Raw genomic sequence first — 20,105 nt, forward strand, 5'->3', positions numbered from 1 at the left:
TTATCGAAGTAGCATGAGTAGTCTGGAGCATTCTCCTCCAGTGCGCTTGTGGTTCTGCAGGTCTATCAGAAACAAGGGTTTTGACACACATGCCATTAACAGAGGATTTTTCCATCAACATAAAGGAGGTGAAACCTTGAAAAAGAAGCAAAAGCTCTGGAAAGGGGTGTTGGGATGAGAGAGGGCCAGCTTCCACCTGTGCAGCCCATTTTAGCTTGGTTTGCTTGAAAAAGCACAGAATCACAGAGAATATCCTCCCAATGACCCGAATGGACCTAACTCCAGTGGCAACAGCGACGTCAGCAGCTGGTTTCCACTTGTAAGGAGGAGGGGTTCTAAAATCTTTAACCTTGGTGCATCCAGCATCAATAAACTTTTGCATAAAAGTACGATCACTGCAGACCCCTTCAAAAATGGGGTTTAAAAAAATTGGCTCGTTTAAGAACATTTCAAGGGAATAATTACTGTTATCACGGCGAACGGTAACCGCCTGCCATGCCTCCAGCACACTCCTGTAGAACAGGGGGACTGATGCCATATCGACTTTCTTGCTGCCAATAAGGAACAGCTCCTGATCGTAGCCGAGTCTCCCTGCCTGCCGAAGCAGGCAGTGAGCCAATGCCTTCCACGGGACGTCAGTGTACAGCAGTCGACGAAGCGACAGGAGGCGAAAAGCCATAACTTTACTGGTAATGGCAATCAGACCCTGTCCTCCTTCAGCAACGGGTAGGTTTAACACACCAGGTTTGAGCGAGTGCTTCCCCCCCCCCCCCCCCCCCAAAAGAAGTCAATAAAAATAGATTGCAGTTTTTAAAGAATAAAATCCGGGGGCTGCAGTGCCATAAAAACGTGCCAAAGCATCGATGCTGCAAGGTTATTTATAATGAGGGTTCGGCCCCGATAGGAGAGTTGGCAGAGTAAGCCCTTCCATTTTAGCAGCCGCCTCTCAGTTTTAATTATGAGAGATTCCCAGTTTCTCAAAATGAAGTTTTCGGTACCAAGAAAGACACCAAGGTAAAGAACGCCATCCCATGCCCATTCGAGTTGCTCCGGCAGAGTCGGAGGAGTGGCGCCATTTTGCGGACCAAGGTAGAGAGCTCTGCTCTTTTTCCAATTCACTTTTGCCGAACTTGCCAAACTGAATTCATGGACGCATTGGACCAAGGCCAAGACGTCCTCATCCGAGTGAACGATTGCACAAAGATCGTCTGCATAAGCAATCACCTTGAACGGGTTCGCAGTTGGTTGAGGAACGAAACCGGGAAGACGTGCGCGCAAACGAACGAGCAAAGGCTCAATCGCGAGGGAGTACAGGAGGCCAGAAAGAGGGCAACCTTGACGAATGCCTCTACTTGCCGGGAAAGGCTGACATAAAATGTTGTTAACTTTTGCTAAACTAAAAATGTTATTATACAGTAGCTGTACGTGAGAGATAAAAAATTCACCAAAACCAAACCCCCGTAAAACAGAGAAGAGATAAAAGTGATCGATGGCATCGAAGGCCTTTTCTTGATCGAGGAACACCAGACCAACATTTCTTTGTTCGAGAGAGCAGATATCAATCATGTCACGTACAATGAAGATACTGTCGTGAATTGACCTTTTAGGGACACAGTAAGATTGATCTGGGTGTATGATCTCCCCAATCACGACTCTGTGCCGGTTGGTGAGAGCCTTGGAAAAGATTTTATAATCCACGCATAGCAAGGATATCGGACGCCAATTTTCCACCCGATGCAGATCTCCCTTCTTGGGTATTAGGGCAAGCACCGCTCTACAGCAGCTGAGTGGCAGTTGGTTGAGTCGTAAACTGTCAGAAAATATTTCCAACAGTTCCGTCCCAAAGAGGTCCCAGAAAGCTTTGTAGAACTCTACGGGGAGTCCATCCAAGCCAGAGGCTTTTCCATTCGGCAAGGCTTGTAGTGCAACAAACAGTTCCTCCATAGTTATCTTTCTGTCCAGCTCTTGACGTGCAGTAGCTGACAAGGTGGGCAAGGACGCGGTTAAAGAATGCACCATTTCGTCATCAATGTCTTTCCTACAATACAGATCAGAGAAGTAATCTTTAACCAGGGTTATAATGCCCTTGTGATCCTTTATCATATTGCCCTGCACAGTCCGTAACAAGGTGAGCTGCTCGCTACCCTTTGAAGTGTGTTCAAGTCGAAAGAAGAAACTAGAAGGCACGTCCAGATGACGCAAATTCTCCACACGGAGACGAACCATGGCACCTCTAGCTTGTTTTACACATAGCCGGTTGAGAATAGCTTTCTTTTTGGCCAATGAAAGATTCGTTTCCATTGTGTTGGAAGGTGACAGATGGCTTTGCAAAGCTAAAATTTCTTTTTCAATAACACTTTTAAAGAGAGACTCATCTTTTGTACAAAAGAATCTATACTGCTGACAAAAGGTTTTAATTTGTGCCTTAGCATTATCCCACCATTGATTGAGGGAAGAAAAAGAAGGTTTCCGCAAAAGCAGTGTACCCCAGAAAGCCCGGAAGGCTTTAAGGAAAGCTTGATCCTCTAAAAGGTCCACATTAAAAATCCAATGTGCAGCTCCATAGTTCCGTATCGGAGAGAGAAGAGAAAAGGTGACCATGTGATGATCGGAGAAACCGATTGGTAAAATTTGCACATTGCCCATCATGTTAAGAAAGTTACTATTTATGTAAACACGATCTAGCCGAGCGAAGGAAAGCCGACCGTCAAGACAGCGACACCATGTATACTGGCGTATGAGGGGGTTGTGAAGTCTCCACGCATCAACGAAAGAGAATTTAGATAAAACCATTGCCAGTGGGATGGTACTAGCTAGATGAGGTTCTTTACCGTTCCGGTCCATGGCAGAGTCTAGAGTACAATTAAAATCCCCACTCAAGCAAACAAGATTATTAAAATCTACATGAGTAAGTGATGTTTCTAACTGTGTGAAAAAGGTGACCCTGTCAGTGCTGTCACTGGGTGAGTAGACATTAAAAAGTGTGTGCCTGTAACCATTGAAGGTGAAAGACACAGAAATTAGATACCCCTTAATTATGTCTTCAAAAACAATGTCAGTTTGGAGGAAAAAAGAAGATGAGAAGAATATAGATACCCCGGCTCTAGGGCAAGCCAAGCTACTGAAAAACCATTGGCCGTTCATCAACCTTTGCCATTGGCTTTCGCACGAAGGACTGCATCTCGTCTCCTGTAAAAGCATGACATCAATATGCTTTTCCTCAGTGAGTAATTTCACCTGGGTCTTGCGCAATGGGGACCGCCCCCCATTGATATTCAAGGTAGCTACAGAAAAGGTCATGTGAAGAAGAAGGGGAAGGGGTTATATAGCGGAAGGTTGGTCTACTTGTAGCTCTTCCTTCGCTTTGACGATGTACTTCTTGAGGCGGTATACTTCTCGTTCCCCAACTCCGAACTGGCTGGACTTCAGGACGAGATATTTCGCGGATGTTATGAAGATTTTTAGGTCTGGAAAGAAATCTTTCACCTTTACTCGCCTCTTCCGAAAAGTGTCTTTCAGGAATTTTAGAATTTCTGCAGGTGTGATGCCCGGGTCACCCTCCGGCCCATGAGACAACAACAATTCGTTCCAAGCCTCGATGCTGATGCCAGACGTGAGGGATGAGGCTCCATCGGAGTCATAGTCCAATTGATCGGCGTGAGTCTCACCCTCTAACGATAAGGCAGGCGCCGGTGCAGCAGATGCTGTGTGTGCCATCCCCTGAATGTCTGCAGGTTTTGGACACGTCTGCAAATCAGACAATGATGCAACAGGTGTTGCGAGATTCACCTCTTCATGACCCGCTATGGTCATGCAACGCTCCGGAATTATATGAGGCGTTTCAACGACAGAACTTGTATATGTCTTGAGGGCACAGCCTGGGACATCCTGAGGCACAACCTCCTCAGGTGCGCCATGCCCTGCTGATACAGAAACTGCGCATTCCATGTCTGCGCAGCCCGGGACATTCTGAGGCACGACCTCCTCAGGTGCCTCACGCTCCGCACGGACAGAAACTGTACATTCCGCACAGCCCTGGACATTCTGAGGCACGACCTCCTCAGGTGCCTCACGCCCCGCACAGACAGAGACTGTACATTCTATGTCAGCACAGCCCGGGGCATTCTGAGGCACGACCTCTTCAGGTGCCTCACACCCAGCACACACAGAAACTGTGCAATCCATGTCCGCACAGCCCAGGCCATTCTGAGGCACGACCTCTTCAGGTGCCTCACACCCCGCACACACAGAAACTGTGCATTCCATGTCCGCACAGCCCAGGCCATTCTGAGGCACGACCTCCTCAGGTTCCTCATGCCCCGAAGAGGCGGAGGCTAAAATGGGCTCTGTAGGTCCATTATTGTCATCACAAGCAGCTCTTTCACTCTGATTCATTAATTCTTTATCATCATCAGGAGTTAGAGATGCAAATCTATTGTGTAAGGCTATGCCGGTAACACAAGGAGCCACCTCAGTGAGGGGTCCAGTGTCGCTTCCAGTCAACACAATCTTTTTTGAATCCCTCGTTGCTGCTTCGTCATTAACGTTCGGCCGTTTGTGCTTCTTCCGAGCAGTAACAACAGTGAAACCTTCATCATTCACGGGGGAATCCCTCACTGCTGCTGTCGATGTCGACGGCTGATTGTCCACAGCATTACCAGGTGCCGCCTGTTTAGGCGTGCCCACGGGGACAGTTACCTTCGTACAGGTATCTCTCGCTGCTGCCGCCGATGTGGACGGCTGATCGTCCACAGCATTACCGGGTTCTGCCTGCTCGGTTGTTCTCACGGGGACAGTTACCTTCGTGCAGGCACCTTTAACATGTCCGTGTTGCCCGCAAATGAAACAGGTCGTCGTTTCGGTCGACACATATATTTGATAGTTATGACCATTGAGCGACAGCGTCATGGTCGCATTAAGCGTCTGAGCATTGTCTTTGAGGATAATATAACAATGACGCCGGAAGGTCATGACGTGTCGGAGCGAGGCGTCTGCTCGAAGTCGCAGGGGGATCATGGATATCCGGGACACGACGGTGCCGAAACGATTAAGCGAAGAGACAATGTGCTCGCTCTTTATAAACGGCGGTAAGTTCGACAAAATGATTCGGACCGCCGGTGTGTCCATCGGACTAACACTTATATAAATGCCCTGGGATAAGGACAAACCGTGTTCCACCACCTCATTAACGAGGTGTTCCTTTGATACAAAAACCACGATTCTGTGGTTCATCCTGGAGGCAGCGAGGACATTATCCAGGCCGACAATGTTACCAATACTGGTTACCACGTCCTCGACACTCACTCCGTCAGGCGGGCAAGCAATAAGCCCGTGTTTGCGAGTCAATGACTCATACCTGCTAGTGCTATTGTGCAAACGAACGTTCGCCATAGCTAAAAATAAATGAAACTAAAGAAACGATTTCGAAATAAAAAATAAAAGAGAACCTGTCGCGAGCAAAACCTGCAGGCGAAGGTAAAATGAAAAGAAATAGAATAAGGGAGCCGATAAACGACGATGATGAAGAACACGGCAAGTAGAGCACAGGCCCGAAGAACACAAGGTTCTTTAGGACTCGCACCAAACTCACCGTGCACGCTCTCTTTCTCTCTCTTGTCTCAACAAAGAAGGAAAACACGGGGAAAACTTCACAAGCACGTACAAGGACACAGAGGGAGTGAAATGGGGGATGGGAAAGGCAAACAACACAACACAGTACTCACAGCTCCTCACACACAGCAGCCATGATTGCCACACCCACGCACGACTCACCAACGACCAGCAGGGGGCGAGAGAGCGAGAGAGAGAGAGAGAGAGAGAGAGAGACTTTTGTATCTTTTTATTATAAAAATAGAAAAAGAAAACCCCCAAATAGGGGTCACATTCTCATTTCAAGCAGAGAAACAAACAAAAAATATTAATACAGTAAAATTATGCACAAAACATTTCACAAAACAATAAACGTTTATCCAGGATTTTACAAATGACTTCTTTCACGCACCATTTGGTCTCAAACTGTGGCAGCCTTCCTGTTATGGAGAAAAAGGCAAAGTCTAACTTTACACGGCTCGTCACAAGATTTTTAAACAAGAACAAGGCATTTTCCTCATTAGCTCCAAGGTCATCAACTTTTCTTTTTCTTGATTTATACACTGCCATTTTTGCCTGTCAAGCAGGAAATTACCTAACACATCATTCAAATTCTTGTGTGAGATGTCTAAGCCATAAATGAAAACACAAGTGTTGAAAACCAAACCAATCCTGCCAAAACAATTCTTAAGAAAGATAAATAAAGGAGCCAACCGTTGACATTCAACATAAATATGAAAGAGGTTTTCAGGCCTTTTACAAAAGGGACATTCATCTGCTAGGAGACTTGAGAAGCGGTGCAGCAAGTGGTTAGAGGGGAGGATCCAGTGTGCAAGTCTCCATTGGAGGTCACCATGTCGTGGCGGCACAGGAGGATGATAGAATCCTTTCCAATTAGGAAAATATGGGGGGGAACAAGGTAAGAGGTCTCTCCATCGAACCCTCCGCTGTGTCATTTGCCCTTGCAAAAGGAAACTTACGCAACCCAAATAGAGGTCTTTTTGTTTAGGAAACCCATTGAATCCTATGCTAAAGGGGGTACACGGAGGAGAGTTGGCAAGGGAAAACTTGCAAATAAGTTCAGGAAAGGTAGCAGGAGAAGCACCTTGTTCGTTGTCTGCTTGGACTTGCTCCCAGTTAGGTGCAAGCTGTACATAGGTATGAAGCACACAGCGTAGCATACGTGCCACAACTCTGGAGGATCGCACGCCAACCAGGCTTGCCAATGCATCAGCTCCAATCCAACTGCCATTTGGGCTTAAAAGATCGGCGACCGATTTTATGTTCTTCGCGACAAAGCATTGAACGAGACACCTATCAGCAGGCATATCATGGAAAATTGAATTGTAAAACAAAGGTTCCATCAAGACCATTTGCTTTGTGTACGAATGCGTAGCTCTTGTTGTCGTTAGAGTTTGCCATGCGTTTAGTACACTCTGATAAAACCTGGAGAGGGGAGACATATCAAGATGCGAGAGATCCATCAAGAATATAGCGTGGTCATAGCCTAGTCTCCCTGCCTGCTGCAAAAGGCGACGAGCGACGTCGACCCAAGGTGGAGAGGGGTGCATGTACAGCATGCGTAGAGCAACCGAAAGTCGAAAGGCCGTTAACCGGCTCTTTATGTCAACCAGGCCTTGGCCTCCATCGGTCAGTGGCAAGCTGAGGACCTCGGGTCGCAACCAGTGCTTTCCATCCCAGAAGAAAGACACAAAGCACTTCTGGAGCTGTTGAAGCAACACTGCCGGAGGGTGCAGCACAAAGAACCTGTGCCATAGGGTAGAGGCCACCAAACTGTTGATCACCAAGACCCTTCCACGATAAGACAGTTGTGTTATCAGATTTCTCCATTTTTGCAGTTTTCCTTCAACAAGATCCAACAGACCAGCCCAATTCTTTGCTACTGTGGCGTCATTACCCAAGAACACTCCAAGGTATTTCACGCCATCAGTGGCCCATGCAAGAGGAGCAGGAAGTTTGGGTGCCGAGTGACATGACGGACCAAGCCAAATGGCGCTCGTTTTCTCCCAATTCACTTTGGCTGAAGAAGCCTTTTCAAACACGGATAGACAATAACGGACAACGTTAATGTCATTGAGGTTCCGCACAAAAACACACACATCATCAGCATATGCCAGCACCTTAATGGGCCGTTCAAGATGAGAAAACCCAACCCCGGTTAGTCTAGCACGCAAATAACCCAGTAAGGGTTCGATGGAGAGAGCATAAAGCAAGCCAGAGAGGGGGCAACCTTGTCGAATTCCCTGTTGACAGGCAAGGGTGTAACAAGTCCATTGTTTATCTTAAGCACACTAGAGATATTGTTATACAGTATCTTAATGTAAGAAATGAAGGTCGGACCAAGTCCAAACCGTTCAAGCACTTTGAAGAGGTACCGATGATCGACGCGGTCAAAGGCCTTCTCCTGATCAAGGAGAAGAAGTCCCAAATCTGTGGGGTTTTCTTTGCACAGTTCAATCATGTCTCTTACGAGGGAGATGTTGTCATAGATGGAGCGCTTGGGTACACAATAACATTGGTCTTCTTTCAACAATGAGGAGAGATGAGGAGTAAGTCGCGATGCCAGGGCTTTTGAGAATACTTTATAGTCTGTGCATAGCAAAGAGATTGGGCGCCAGTTTTTAATATAGAGCAAGTCTCCTTTCTTTGGAATGAGGGTGAGAATAGCCCGTCGGCAACTCTGAGGGAGCTCTCCAAGCTGGCAGCTTGCATTCAAGGTGTTGAGGAGTTCGGGACCCAGTAGATGCCAGAATTTCTTATAAAATTCAGTTGTGAGTCCGTCCAATCCAGGCGCTTTCCCAACAGCAAGGCTGTGCAGAGCGGCGCCAAGTTCGTCCAAGGTAATGGGCCCCTCCAGGTAGGAACGTCCACCCTCACACAACACTGGCAGCCCTACGGAGATAGAGGCGACACTGACAGGATTTATTTGCTCCATCGAGTATATTTTCGAGAAATATTCCTTTGTGAAAAGTTTAATAACTGATTGGTTGAAAGTGATGGATGAGTCTGCCAAACGCAGTTGAGAGAGCTGTTTGTTCGGGAGGCGTTTCTCTAAGGAAAAAAAATACTTAGTTGGTATGTCTGTCTCGTTAAGGTGCTGCACCCTCATCCGAACTAGGGCACCACGTGCATTCCTCTCAGTTATTTCTTTCAAAAAAGACTGTTTTTCGGTTAAGGCTCTTTGCACATTATTATTTTGTCCTGTGACCCTCTGAAGATGTAAAATCTCTGATTGCAATAATTTCCTTGCTTCATAATCAGCCCTTTTTGAGAAGCTCTGGTATTGTTGGCAGAAGCCTTTGATTTGGGTTTTTACTAGATCCCACCACACCAGTGGGTTAACAGAACAGCTTAGCTTCCGTTCCAAGAGATCTGTCCAGAAAGATTCAAAAGCCTGAATAAAGTTGAAGTCTTCTATTAAACTATTGTTGAATTTCCAGTGAGAACTCCCTGGACACGGTTTCGAGAGTTGAACGAATGCTCGAGCGAGCTAGGGAGTGATCGGAGAAACCGGAAGGCACGATGTCAGATTTGCAAACTCCATGTAACAGGTGAGAATTTACATAAATGCGATCAAGCCTCGCAAGTGAGATGTGGTTGTTGGAACAACGACACCATGTGTAGGATTGTTCGGAAGGGTGTTGCAAGCGCCAGACATCATGGAGATTATATTTTGCGATGATATTTGCAAAGAGTTTTGCGGTACATGGTTGAGGTTCCAGCCCGTTTCGGTCGCATGAGGCATTAACAGTACAGTTAAAGTCGCCACCAATAATTAGACAAGTCTGCAGATCCAGTGTTTGGAGGAACTTTCTCAGTTCAGCAAAGAAGGAGATCCGCTCACCATTTTTGCTTGGAGCATACACATTAAGGATTGTAAACTTGACCTGATTGAGATAGAAGGTCACAGAGGCAAGATGGCCATCAATGATATTCGCAAATTGAAGCGAGGATGGTTGGAAATGTTTCCCTAAGACAAACATGATTCCTGCCTTAGACGAGGAGCTGTTACTAAAAAAACACTCCTTATCCATAATGAGTCGCCACTGGGCCTGAACAGATCTGACGGCGTGGGTCTCCTGCAACAAAGCTATGTCGAGACCGTTTGCGTTTATCAGCTGCTTGATCTGGATCTGGCGGAGTGAACTTCCACCACCATTGACATTTACTGTTCCAATCTTGAAACTCACCATGAATTAACTTAGAGTCTTTTTCGTCTTGGCGATCAATTTTCTTAAACGGTGACAGTGTGTCTGACGAAAGTTGAATGAGTCAGGTCTGCGTATAATAGCCTGAGCACACTCAAGGAAGGACGGTAAATCGGGAAAGTATTCTGTTAGGTTTATACTGCGTTTCCTGTACGTATTTTGCAGGAAAAGTCGTATTTGTTCAGGGGAAGTAGGACCTAGACTGGTAGGCTTCTCCATTGCTTCCACCTGGCTGTTTGCTTCCTCCAGGTCAGATTCGTCAGAGTCAGTTTTAATTTCCGAATCACACAAGCTTGTATAATCCTGCATGTCACTACTGTCATCAATATTGGCACATGGACCTGCACTAGTTGTAACATCTGTGTGCTCTCCCACCGTGGGAACATTGCTTTGAGGAATAACAGCAATAATCTGTGGATTTGGTGAAACAGAAACAGCATCAGCAGATGCAGCAATGTTGCTTCCCCCGACTGCAACAACCTCCGATGGTGTGGCGGTATCTAGCAGAATAGGAGTCTCTTGCAAAATATTGATTCCTGCGATTCCAGCTTCACCTGGCGATGAAGTGAGAGCAGTAACTGGGACAGTTTCGCTATTTTCTGCTGACGGGAATTCAGCATCATCATGCTCAGGATTAACATTTTCCAAAGTGACAGCAGGTTCATCACCAGTGGCCTCGGCAGGTTCATCACCAGTGGTCTCAGCAGGTTCATCACCAGTGGTCTCGGCAGGTTCATCACCAATGGTCTCAGCAGGTTCATCACCAGTGGTCTCGGCAGGTTCATCACCAGTGGTCTCGGCAGGTTCATCATCCATGGTCTCGGCAGGTTCATCACCAGTGGTCTCGGCAGGTTCATCACCAGTGGTCTCAGCAGGTTCATCACCAGTGGTCTCAGCAAAATCATCAGAGGACTTTCCAATAGCCGAGTCCGTAACAGGTGAGACAATTCCATTTGATTTGTTAACAGGTAAACCAGTCCCTGCATGTGGAACGTCTATGTCCTCACATGAAAGGGGGCCGAACTTGTTAGCTGTAGGTACAGGGTTTGTCCCAGGTAAGCCTTGTAGAGTGGCATCGGTCACGACTGGGGGGGTGTTACCGACAGGTTGCTTATTGTTAAATGCTACCTTTTTCTGAGTTAAATGACCGTCGGGAAAGGTCTTTCTCTTCCTTGACGGAACAATGGTGAAACCATCCCCGACGTTCGTTGTGCTGTTTGGATCATCGGGATGGGAAGGCTGAGCGTCATTGCCGGACATGGAAGATGTTCCCTTCACAGCCGAAGCAAAAGATGAAGAAGAAGAATCCTTGTTGTTTACGTGGTTTGTCCCATCGTTCGACGAAGCCGTTTTTGGGCAAGAGCGTTTCAGGTGTCCGAATTTACCACATTCAAAACATTTCAAGGTGTCAGTGGTTACGTATAATTGGTAATCATGATTATCAATTTTGAATTTCAAAACAATGTTCAGCGTTCTTTCGACGTTAGAAGGAGGAAGTACAAGATAAGCTTGTCTCCTGAAAGACATCACATGTTTAGCCCGGTCGTCCTGGCAACGTAAAGGTAACATCGTGACATGCGAAACCACAGTACCATAACGAGATAGTTCGGAGACCAGTCTCTCGTTCTTCAGGAATGGAGGACAGTTCGAGATGATGACCTTAACGGCTGGAGTGTCGAGAGGGGACACGAGTACGAAATGTCCGTCATCTGTCGATAATCCTGTACATACAATCTCGTGAACCAATTCAGCCTCGGATACGAAAATAACAACACGTTTGTTCATTCGCGAGGCTGCACGAACTTTATCAATACCGATTATGTTGCCCACAGCAATAACGAGGTCTTCGACGCTATGTCTACGAGTTAACGCTTCATATGCCGCGTAACGCGAAAACGAAGTCATAATTTACAAGGGACGAGGGGGGGGGGGACAAGGGACGAGGGTGGGGGGGGAACAAGGGACGAGGGTGGGGGTGGGACGGGGGACGAGGGACGGGGGACGAGGGACGGGGGACGAGGGACGGGGGACGAGGGACGAGGGACGGGGGACGGGGGACGGGGGACGGGGGACGAGGGACGAGGGACGGGGGACGAGGGACGAGGGACGGGGGACGGGGGACGGGGGACGGGGAACGAGGGATGGGGGACGAGGGACGAGGGACGGGGGGGGGGGACGAGGACGGGAGGGTGAATATCGCTCTCGAACAGTGATTAATTAATTACGAGCCGAGACAGATTTTCAAAGGCGAAAACAAACACAGCTGGTGGAGAAAAAAGCGATCAGCCGGAGGACGGGATGGGCCGCCGATTAATGCAAAAGTTATCCACAAACAGCTGCGGGCTCTCTTTCTCTCTCTCAGAAAAGGAAAAGGAAACAAAGGACACGGAGTGAATATAAATACAAACGAGATAAGAAAAGGGGATCGAGGAGGGAAAAGGGAGGCAGAGGGGGATGGGGGAGGCCGAAGCCCCGAAGTGTTGGGTCTGATCAAAGGGGAGGGGTTGGGGCACAAATGCAGAGTAAGGATGTGAAGATAAACGAACAGGGGGAAGGGGAAGGAGAAGGTGAAATACGACGTGGAAAGGGACAACAGAGTAGAACAGCAGAGCAGCTCGTACCTCACCACACATGCACAGCCACCATCTTGCCGCGCCCAAACACACCGACAGCCAGCAGGGGGCGAGAGAGAGAGAGAGAGAGAGAGAGAGAGAGAGAGAGGGAGAGAGGGAGCAAAGGGAGCAATGTTGGATAGTAGATGGATGTGATGCTGGGCAGCCAGCCCGTAAAGAGAGGAGCACTTATAGACAAAGGCCTCGTAGAGTGAGTAGATCTGCTTTTACAAGGAAAGGCTTGGATGAATGGGGAGAAGACCAGTCTGTGGCTGTCTTTGGAGGCCAGGTTTGCTATGTGTTTGGCCCAGAAAAGATGATAGCTGATGGTGGGGTCAAGAAGTTCACTACACTGAACCTCTACCAATTGCATGACCAAGAAAATATATTGATGGGTTAGGTTTGATGGGTGAGACTGTGAGATTTCTCCAGGATTAATGGAAATGTTCCATTTATCAGACCAGAATCAAATAATTTCAGGATGAGCCGAGAGAGCCACAGCTACTGTCTTCCTAGCAGTGGAATAGGGGTATTGTACAACACAATGTGGAGTCATCTGCAAAAAGGAAGAGAGATTATTTTCAAAGTATCAGAGAAGTCATTTATATAGATTAGCACCAAGACTGGGCCCAAAATACTGCTATGGGGAACTCCAGCATCTACTGGGAGAGGGGAGTAAAGAGTTGCATTGACAGCAACATGTTGATTGGATGAGCGAATGAAGTCGAAAGGAAGAAACTATTATGAGTTATAGGAACGAAGAAACTATTAAATGAGATGTTAATGTCTACAATAATCTTCATTTATGTGAATAGTTTGTGCAGTTTGCGACTCACAACACAATACATGTGCTCACTGCTTTGTTGGTGCGTATCGCAGACAATATAAGTCTGTCGGGGACAAATCCCAACCCCACGACCTTTATCCTGTGTTTGGAATTCAATTAATTTCCTTTTTAATATCAGGGTGCTCCAAGTGCTTAACCAGCAGAAGAATTGAATGTTCAAAATTCTTAAATTTGCTTTATATTTGCTGTATAAACATATATATATTTGCTGTATACAACTCCACAACATCTTCACCAAATGGGAAATCCTGCAGTATGTTTCCTTCCAATCTTAGAAAATGTTTTGGTGAAAAGTTGATCGAAAGCAAGAGGATTGTCAGAGTTACAAAATGTGTTGAAAATTTGCTAAAATGGAAAACCCAAGTTGTAAAATAATTGTTTGTTTTGACTTGTAGAATTCAAAATTTCGTTTTTTTATAATTATCAAAAAAGGAAAAAACGTATTTTTATTACAAGATCACAGTGAATTTTCAATTTTCACTCCGGCATATCAAATGGGTTCTCCTTTTCAATAAAGTTACTGATGATCTTTGCTACATCTCTTGTAGCTTTCTCGTTTTTCTCACAACTGTACAGTCCGTTTGACTCAAAGAAAAAGCAGTCGATCACACCCAAAATGTTGTCTTGTGGTACGTGGGTGGCGCTGTGTGGGTCTGACAGGAAGACCTGTGGAGGGTAGTGGTTCATCACGACCAGGATTGTTGGATGACCTGTTTAACAGGGAAATCAGGTAATTGCATGCTGCCTTTGCATTGTCTTTTGTGATCTATAAAAAGCACAATGTTTGACACATTTCAGCTTTTTGATGTTCGAATATTAAGCAATAAATCATCGCTTACTTGGAAACAACTGCAGAGCAGCCTGAGCGTCTGTGCCGATGCGTGTTGCATTGACACAGAACATGAGGAGAGGCAGGTTTTCTTTCATGGGAGGAGATTTCACATGTTCTGCTTGAAGCTCCCATTTTTCAATGTGTAGCTGTGTTTTCAAGTCCTTGAGAAAGGTTTGCTCGACTCCAAAGCACTGTCCATACACATGATATGGCAGCGGAAGTTTGCAAGGTGGGATGAAATGTCCTTGATCATTGGTCTGAAAACGAGGTAATATAATGTTAGACCGATGAAAATACCTCAATATTACCTCAATTCGTGGCAGTAATGCAGAGAAAACACAATCCCACACACACCACACAATCTCACACTGAACACTTGAGTGTAAAAATCCATAAACATCGACAGCAAGCCAAACAATGCAAAGAACTTGAAATTAGTGATATAAAAAGAGTAAGGTGCTTGCAAGATTCCCATCCTCATATAACCTCTTCATTATCCTGAAAGGGCTTTCTTGGAGTCGAGGTGATGGTATAGTTAAAATGGAAGACGTTTAGTATGCTAAATAAAAGAGCAAGGAAGAATATTGTCACGTCAGACAGCCTCTGTTAATACGGGCCGTCTGCCCCCGGATCTTTCATCTCGTGAATGGCCGAATGGTTTCTAACTATACTACGGTCACTTTCTTTTACAACTTTTCCGTTCCGCGAGTTCACCCAAATTAACTAAAATTCATGGCACATGCACAGGAGGCAAAGGGTTGAACACGTTTCTTACTTTTTAAAAATATTTATTGATAACTAGTATCTGATAGGCCAGATCTGGATTCGGACCTGAAGGAAAATCGAATCGGCTTGTTCTTGTCACTAAACCAACTCGTCCACCAAGTTTTGTCATAACTCGTGCATATCTTTTTAAATATCACGTTATATATTACTTTTCACCTCATGTCTCAATATTAAAGAATCACTTAAAAATTTAATAATTCTCGTATCCAAATTAATATTCAGATCTTCACCAACATCGAATCGTCCTTGTCACATACCCAATCTGTCCACCAATTTTCATCCGAATCCGTCCACAACATTTTGAGATATCGTGCTATGTATCGTTTTTAGTCTGAACTCCTCATGGTGAGGAATCACTTTAAAAATTCTCTGATCTGGATCCGGATACCGATCTTCACCAAATCTAATAATTTCGTCCATGTAACATACGCTACCTCTCCGCCAAATTCCGTCCGAATCCGTCCACAACCTTTGGAGATATCTTGTTCGCAGACAAACAGACAGACAGGGGTGAAAACATAACCTCCGTCCACCTTTGGTGGTGGAGGTAACAACAGAAGACTAACCACACAAATATTACACAGGATACGAAAGAGAAAGAAAGAGAGTGAGAGTGGAGAGAAGCATCGTTCCACACCTCCATGTACAATCAGGGATAATTGAAGATTTTTACAATTATCTTTTTATAATGAGTAAAATTTTCAACACCTACACCTGCCTTACCTTGTCCTTCTTCATTTCACCGTTGGTAGGCCTCTCACAATCTCCCTTGTGTTCATCTCCCATTTTTTCTTTCTTTGGCTCTGAGCCTGTAGAGAGAGAGCGAGACCACCTTTTGAGGCCATTTTTCCCCGCAGAGCAGGGGCTGGCCTTTTTCGGGCACCGTGGTCCCATTTTTGAAGCAATGTTTTATGGCCAGATGCCCTTCCTGCCGCCAACCCTGTTAGTCGCCTCTTGCAACACACAGGGAATTACCAGTGAACTGGTACTCAATTTGCCGACCTCGGAAGAAAGACCAAACTCGTCTATTAAGTTATCTCTTATTATCTCCGCCGATCGCACCGCACCCCCTGGTTTTGGTTTGCACTGGCAGGAACGATGGTCTGGGTGGCAGAGAGGCTGTTGGTTCCTTGCGGGTTATGCGGTTTTTACCGTGTGAGACATAATCCGTAGCTGGTGCTCACCATTAAAACTTGTAGGTGCCTTGATTCACTTAAAGACGAGTTTGGTCCTCATTGGTTAGATTTTTTGCAGTATGCCGTCCTGATGAGGGTCAATTAGCCCTCGTCGGGACGGCATGGTGTTGAAGTCATGGGGACTCACTCCTATGGAGGAGGGGTCCAATTGTATGACCATGCATTCTGGCCCTTCAGAGTCAGGATGCATGTGTTTTGATTGACCATGTGCTTCAGCCTCTGCGTTGAGGTGCATGTGTATGCCAATGGGACAGTCTTGATAGACGGTGTGCCTTGGCCGTGGGGTCAAGGTGCACGTCCAAGGCTGTTTAAATGTTTGATTTTTTACCTTTTTTATTATAAAAAAGGCGCCTTCATCAGAGGCAAATAAGCCCGAAATATGGATTGGCGGCTCTGCTTGATGTTTACCCAATGGGGACCAAAGAATAAATCTCTGTCTGTTGACAGAGTGGCCGGGCTGAGGCCTCCGGGACGGAGGTGACGCTTTGGTCTCGGACTTCGGTCCACAGGAGATCGGGACAGCGCTCTTCACGCTGTTATGTCATTGATTATTATCTCCGCCAATCGCACTGCACCCCCTGGTTTTGGTTTGCACTGGCGGGAACGATGGTCTGGGTGGCAGACAGGCTGTTGGTTCCTTGCGGGTTATGCGGTTTTTACCGTGTGAGACATAATCCGTGGCTGGTGCTCACCATTAAAGCTAGGAGGTGCCTTGATTCATATATACGTGTGTATATATATATATATATATATATATGTATGTATATATATATATATATATATATATATATATATATATATATATATATGTATATATATATATATATATATATATGTATATATATATATATATATATATGTATATATATATATATATATATATATGTATATATATATATATATATATTTATATATATATATATATATATATATATATATATGTATATATATATATATATGTATATATATATATATATGTGGGGAGCTGTTATTCCCCTCCCCCTTTGTTAATTCTTGCTGCTCTACCAATTACCAAGCATAACCAATTATATGTTTTGTTTTGACTGATTGCTGTGTTCTTTTAAAATACTTAGTCCTTTCTTGTGCATTGAGGATGTGTAATACCCTAATAAGGAGTTCTGTGCTTGTGAGCTCTTGCCCTGTATTGGCATAATCCCTTGTTCCCCTTTTGTGGCCTTGGTTGCAGCTGCTATCTCTCAGCCTCCCACAAGACTTTGCCAATATCCTGTAGGCTGACACATTTATGAGTGTCCACTCCCTTTGTACTTCCCCAACCCAAGTCTCTATACAGAAAGTTGTAAACATGTTGCCACATATTGCTGGCCATCTCCTTATCTGAGCTAACCCATGAGTGGCCTTGGATGAACTTCCTTTAACTAACTGAACAACAGGATGGGACTAATGGTGGGGGGACCAATGAGCCCATTCTTTCTCTGTATCTTGTGAGCTAAAGCCACACCCTAATATTCTTTATATATAGCAAGTTTAAATCGAATTACTTCAGAGCACCTTGTTGTAGTGTTGGTCATTTTGTGAGCTTCAAGCGACATTGTGTTTTCCGCAAGCTTGTGTAAACGAGTTCTAATAAATATATCCGTTGCTCCTTTCTCTGAGTCCTCTGAGTCCCAAGTTCTAAGTCCAATTCCTACATATGGTGGCAGCGGTGGGATCAGTCTGTGCAGTCCGGGACGCGGTCCCAGGCAAGTGAGTGGTGAGACCAGCTGGCAATTGATCCGGGTCAGGTGAGCTGTGGTTTTCTTTTGTGTTTTCCTTTATAGCCTGGGGGTCAGTCCAAATTGTAACCCACTCTCTTGCTCGGATGCCATTTGTTCCGTTCCCTGCTCGAACCTGATCCACGAACCTAAATTTAAATACGGACCGCTTGGGTCCCGGAGCAACTGACTGTTTATGGACTCGTTAGGGTAACGTTACGTAAGGGGAAGTGCCCCACGTTGGGCGCCCGAGGGTAAGGGGTAATAAATCTCTGGGTTGTGAGGGTAAGGATAAGGGCGGCGTCCCAATCCGAGGCCTACCCGGGAGACATTGGAATCATAAGCAAGGCTAGAAGTATTATAAGGGCGTAGGACGCTAGGAGAGTACAGTAAGGTTAGGTTAGACAGCTGTGTAGGCGGGCGAGCCTCTCAGGAGTTAGGTAGACGGCCGTACCTCGCGAGGCGGGCGAACCTCACGGGTACAAGGCTACGAGCCTCTCAGGAGTTAGGTAGACGGCCGTACCTCGCGAGGCGGGCGAACCTCACGGGTACAAGGCTACGTCGGTAAACTAAATTTTCTTAGGATGGGTAATAAGACTGTAAAGGCAGGTGAACCTCTCAGAAATACCCCAGCATTTTTCATGTTTAGGAGGTATGGCTATGACGCTGCGAGACCAGGGAAGTCATGGGTTGCGCTGACTAAGGATCTAGGTGAACCGTGGCCCGAAGGAGGGTCTTTTGCGCTGGAAAAATTGGACGCGTTGTATGGGGCATTAGAGAAGTTAGAACAGGACACGAAACACTTCCCGCCTGACTATTGGAAAGTCTTTGGTTGGTGGAAGGAAGAAGCGATGAAGCGACACGCAAGGTCGATACAGGCCAGCCTGGCCGGTGAGGTATCAAAACTCAAGGGCCTGAGGAAACAGGCGAATAAAATGCAGGATGAAGCGGTTAAAGAAATAGAGAGGCAGGCCAACGCGCGACTGATGCCGCTCATTGAAAATCCAGACCCCGCGGTAGGGGAGGTAGTAACCATCTACCCTCCCCAGCCCCAGACCTAAGCCCTGCCCCGGGGTTTCAGGCGCCACCTATCCTTTCTGCGCTCCCGCCACCACCTCCCTGCAACCCCGCTACCATCGCGCCCCAGATACCCCCGGGGCCGACACCCCACGGCACGAAGGTCGTTACCCCCCCCCCCCAGAACCATCCGAGCCAGGGAAATCCGTTTGCACAGCTCGGCGCTAACGGGATAAATAGCGGGACCGATATTGCAGGGTTCCCACCACCGATAGGACAGGATGGGTTATACCCCTCACTGGTAGGCTGTAATGGGAACGAGACCTCACAAACTACCTCATTGGAATGTCAGGAAATAACAGGAAGGAAAACATTGTGCCCCTTACAAGTTATTGGAGTTAATGCTCAAGGTCAGGGGGTTCGAGAAAGGGTACCATGGAAAGAATCCGCTTTAACAGTAATGCGGGAAAGGATTCAACATTTGCTTATCGAGGACCCACGACAGATAGTGCCAACCATGTCGAATTGGTTTTTAGTTGGCGAGTGCGACTATCGAGACATAACCCATATGGGAGTATCCGTGCTCCCACCCAAGGTATGGGAAAGGGCTAGACAAAGAGCACAGTGGCCGATGGACGATCCAAGGGCAGCAGGAGCGGGCCAGATAACACAAGTACAATGGGAGGAACTGAAGGTCCGGCTGCTAGATGCCATCGAGCTGGCGCTGTTGCCAGCAGGAGGTCCGGACTGGGGAAAAATCGTGGCCATAAAACAGAAGACAGGAGAATCAATTGGAGATTACCGGGAAAGGTTGGAAAAGGCCATCGCGCGCTGGGGAGGACTGGGTCCGATGCAGCTGATAGGGCTACCCCACCCATTGCTAAACCAATATCTAATCGAGGGGCTTCGGCCGGCATTAAAGAAACAGGTACAGTCCGTCCTTTTCAGCTGGAAGGGAATGACAACCAACGATTTATGCGACAAGCTGGAACAATGCCCGGGCTCCTCCTTAGAGGAGGAGAAGGATATTAAGGAGGAAATATTGCAAATGTATGTCCAGGAGAAACGGGCTCAACTTAATCAAAATAAAAAGGGGGATCGGAGTCAGAGCCACATACGCGATCAGTGCCAGAAGTGGGGGCCTGTCCGGGGTCATGAGGACCCCTGGAGGGGGGGTTGGCCTTTCTATAGGGGCCAATCCCCCAACGGAGAGTGGGTCCACCATGAAGGCAACGACTGCGACGGTTGTACCGACCAAGACCAT

General features: G+C 46.5%; 1 protein-coding gene across 1 annotated transcript; it reads right to left on the reverse strand.

Moving 5' to 3' along the window:
- Nucleotides 1-12,660: 12,660 nt before the first annotated feature.
- On the reverse strand, nucleotides 12,661-20,105 carry LOC144890771 (uncharacterized). Its single transcript, XM_078772593.1, has 5 exons — nucleotides 20,049-20,105; nucleotides 16,080-16,098; nucleotides 15,619-15,704; nucleotides 14,117-14,366; nucleotides 12,661-13,987 (listed from the first exon to the last, which is right to left on the reverse strand). The coding sequence occupies exons 1-5, from the start codon at nucleotides 20,103-20,105 to the stop codon at nucleotides 13,755-13,757; spliced, it is 645 nt and encodes a 214-aa protein (XP_078628719.1). The 3' UTR covers nucleotides 12,661-13,754.

The sequence above is a fragment of the Myxine glutinosa genome, chromosome 2, assembly GCF_964187855.1.
Source record: "Myxine glutinosa chromosome 2, kmMyxGlut1.1, whole genome shotgun sequence".
Lineage (NCBI taxonomy): Eukaryota > Metazoa > Chordata > Myxini > Myxiniformes > Myxinidae > Myxine > Myxine glutinosa.

Coding starts and splice junctions, on each gene's coding strand:
- LOC144890771 (XM_078772593.1), bottom strand. CDS start 20,105: ATGGTCTTGGTCGGTACAACCGTCGCAGTCGTTGCCTTCATGGTGGAC. Junction 14,367..15,618: donor GTGAAATGAAGAAGGACAAG/GTAAGGCAGGTG, acceptor CCTCGTTTTCAG/ACCAATGATCAAGGACATTT. Junction 13,988..14,116: donor TGCTCTGCAGTTGTTTCCAA/GTAAGCGATGAT, acceptor CCTGTTAAACAG/GTCATCCAACAATCCTGGTC.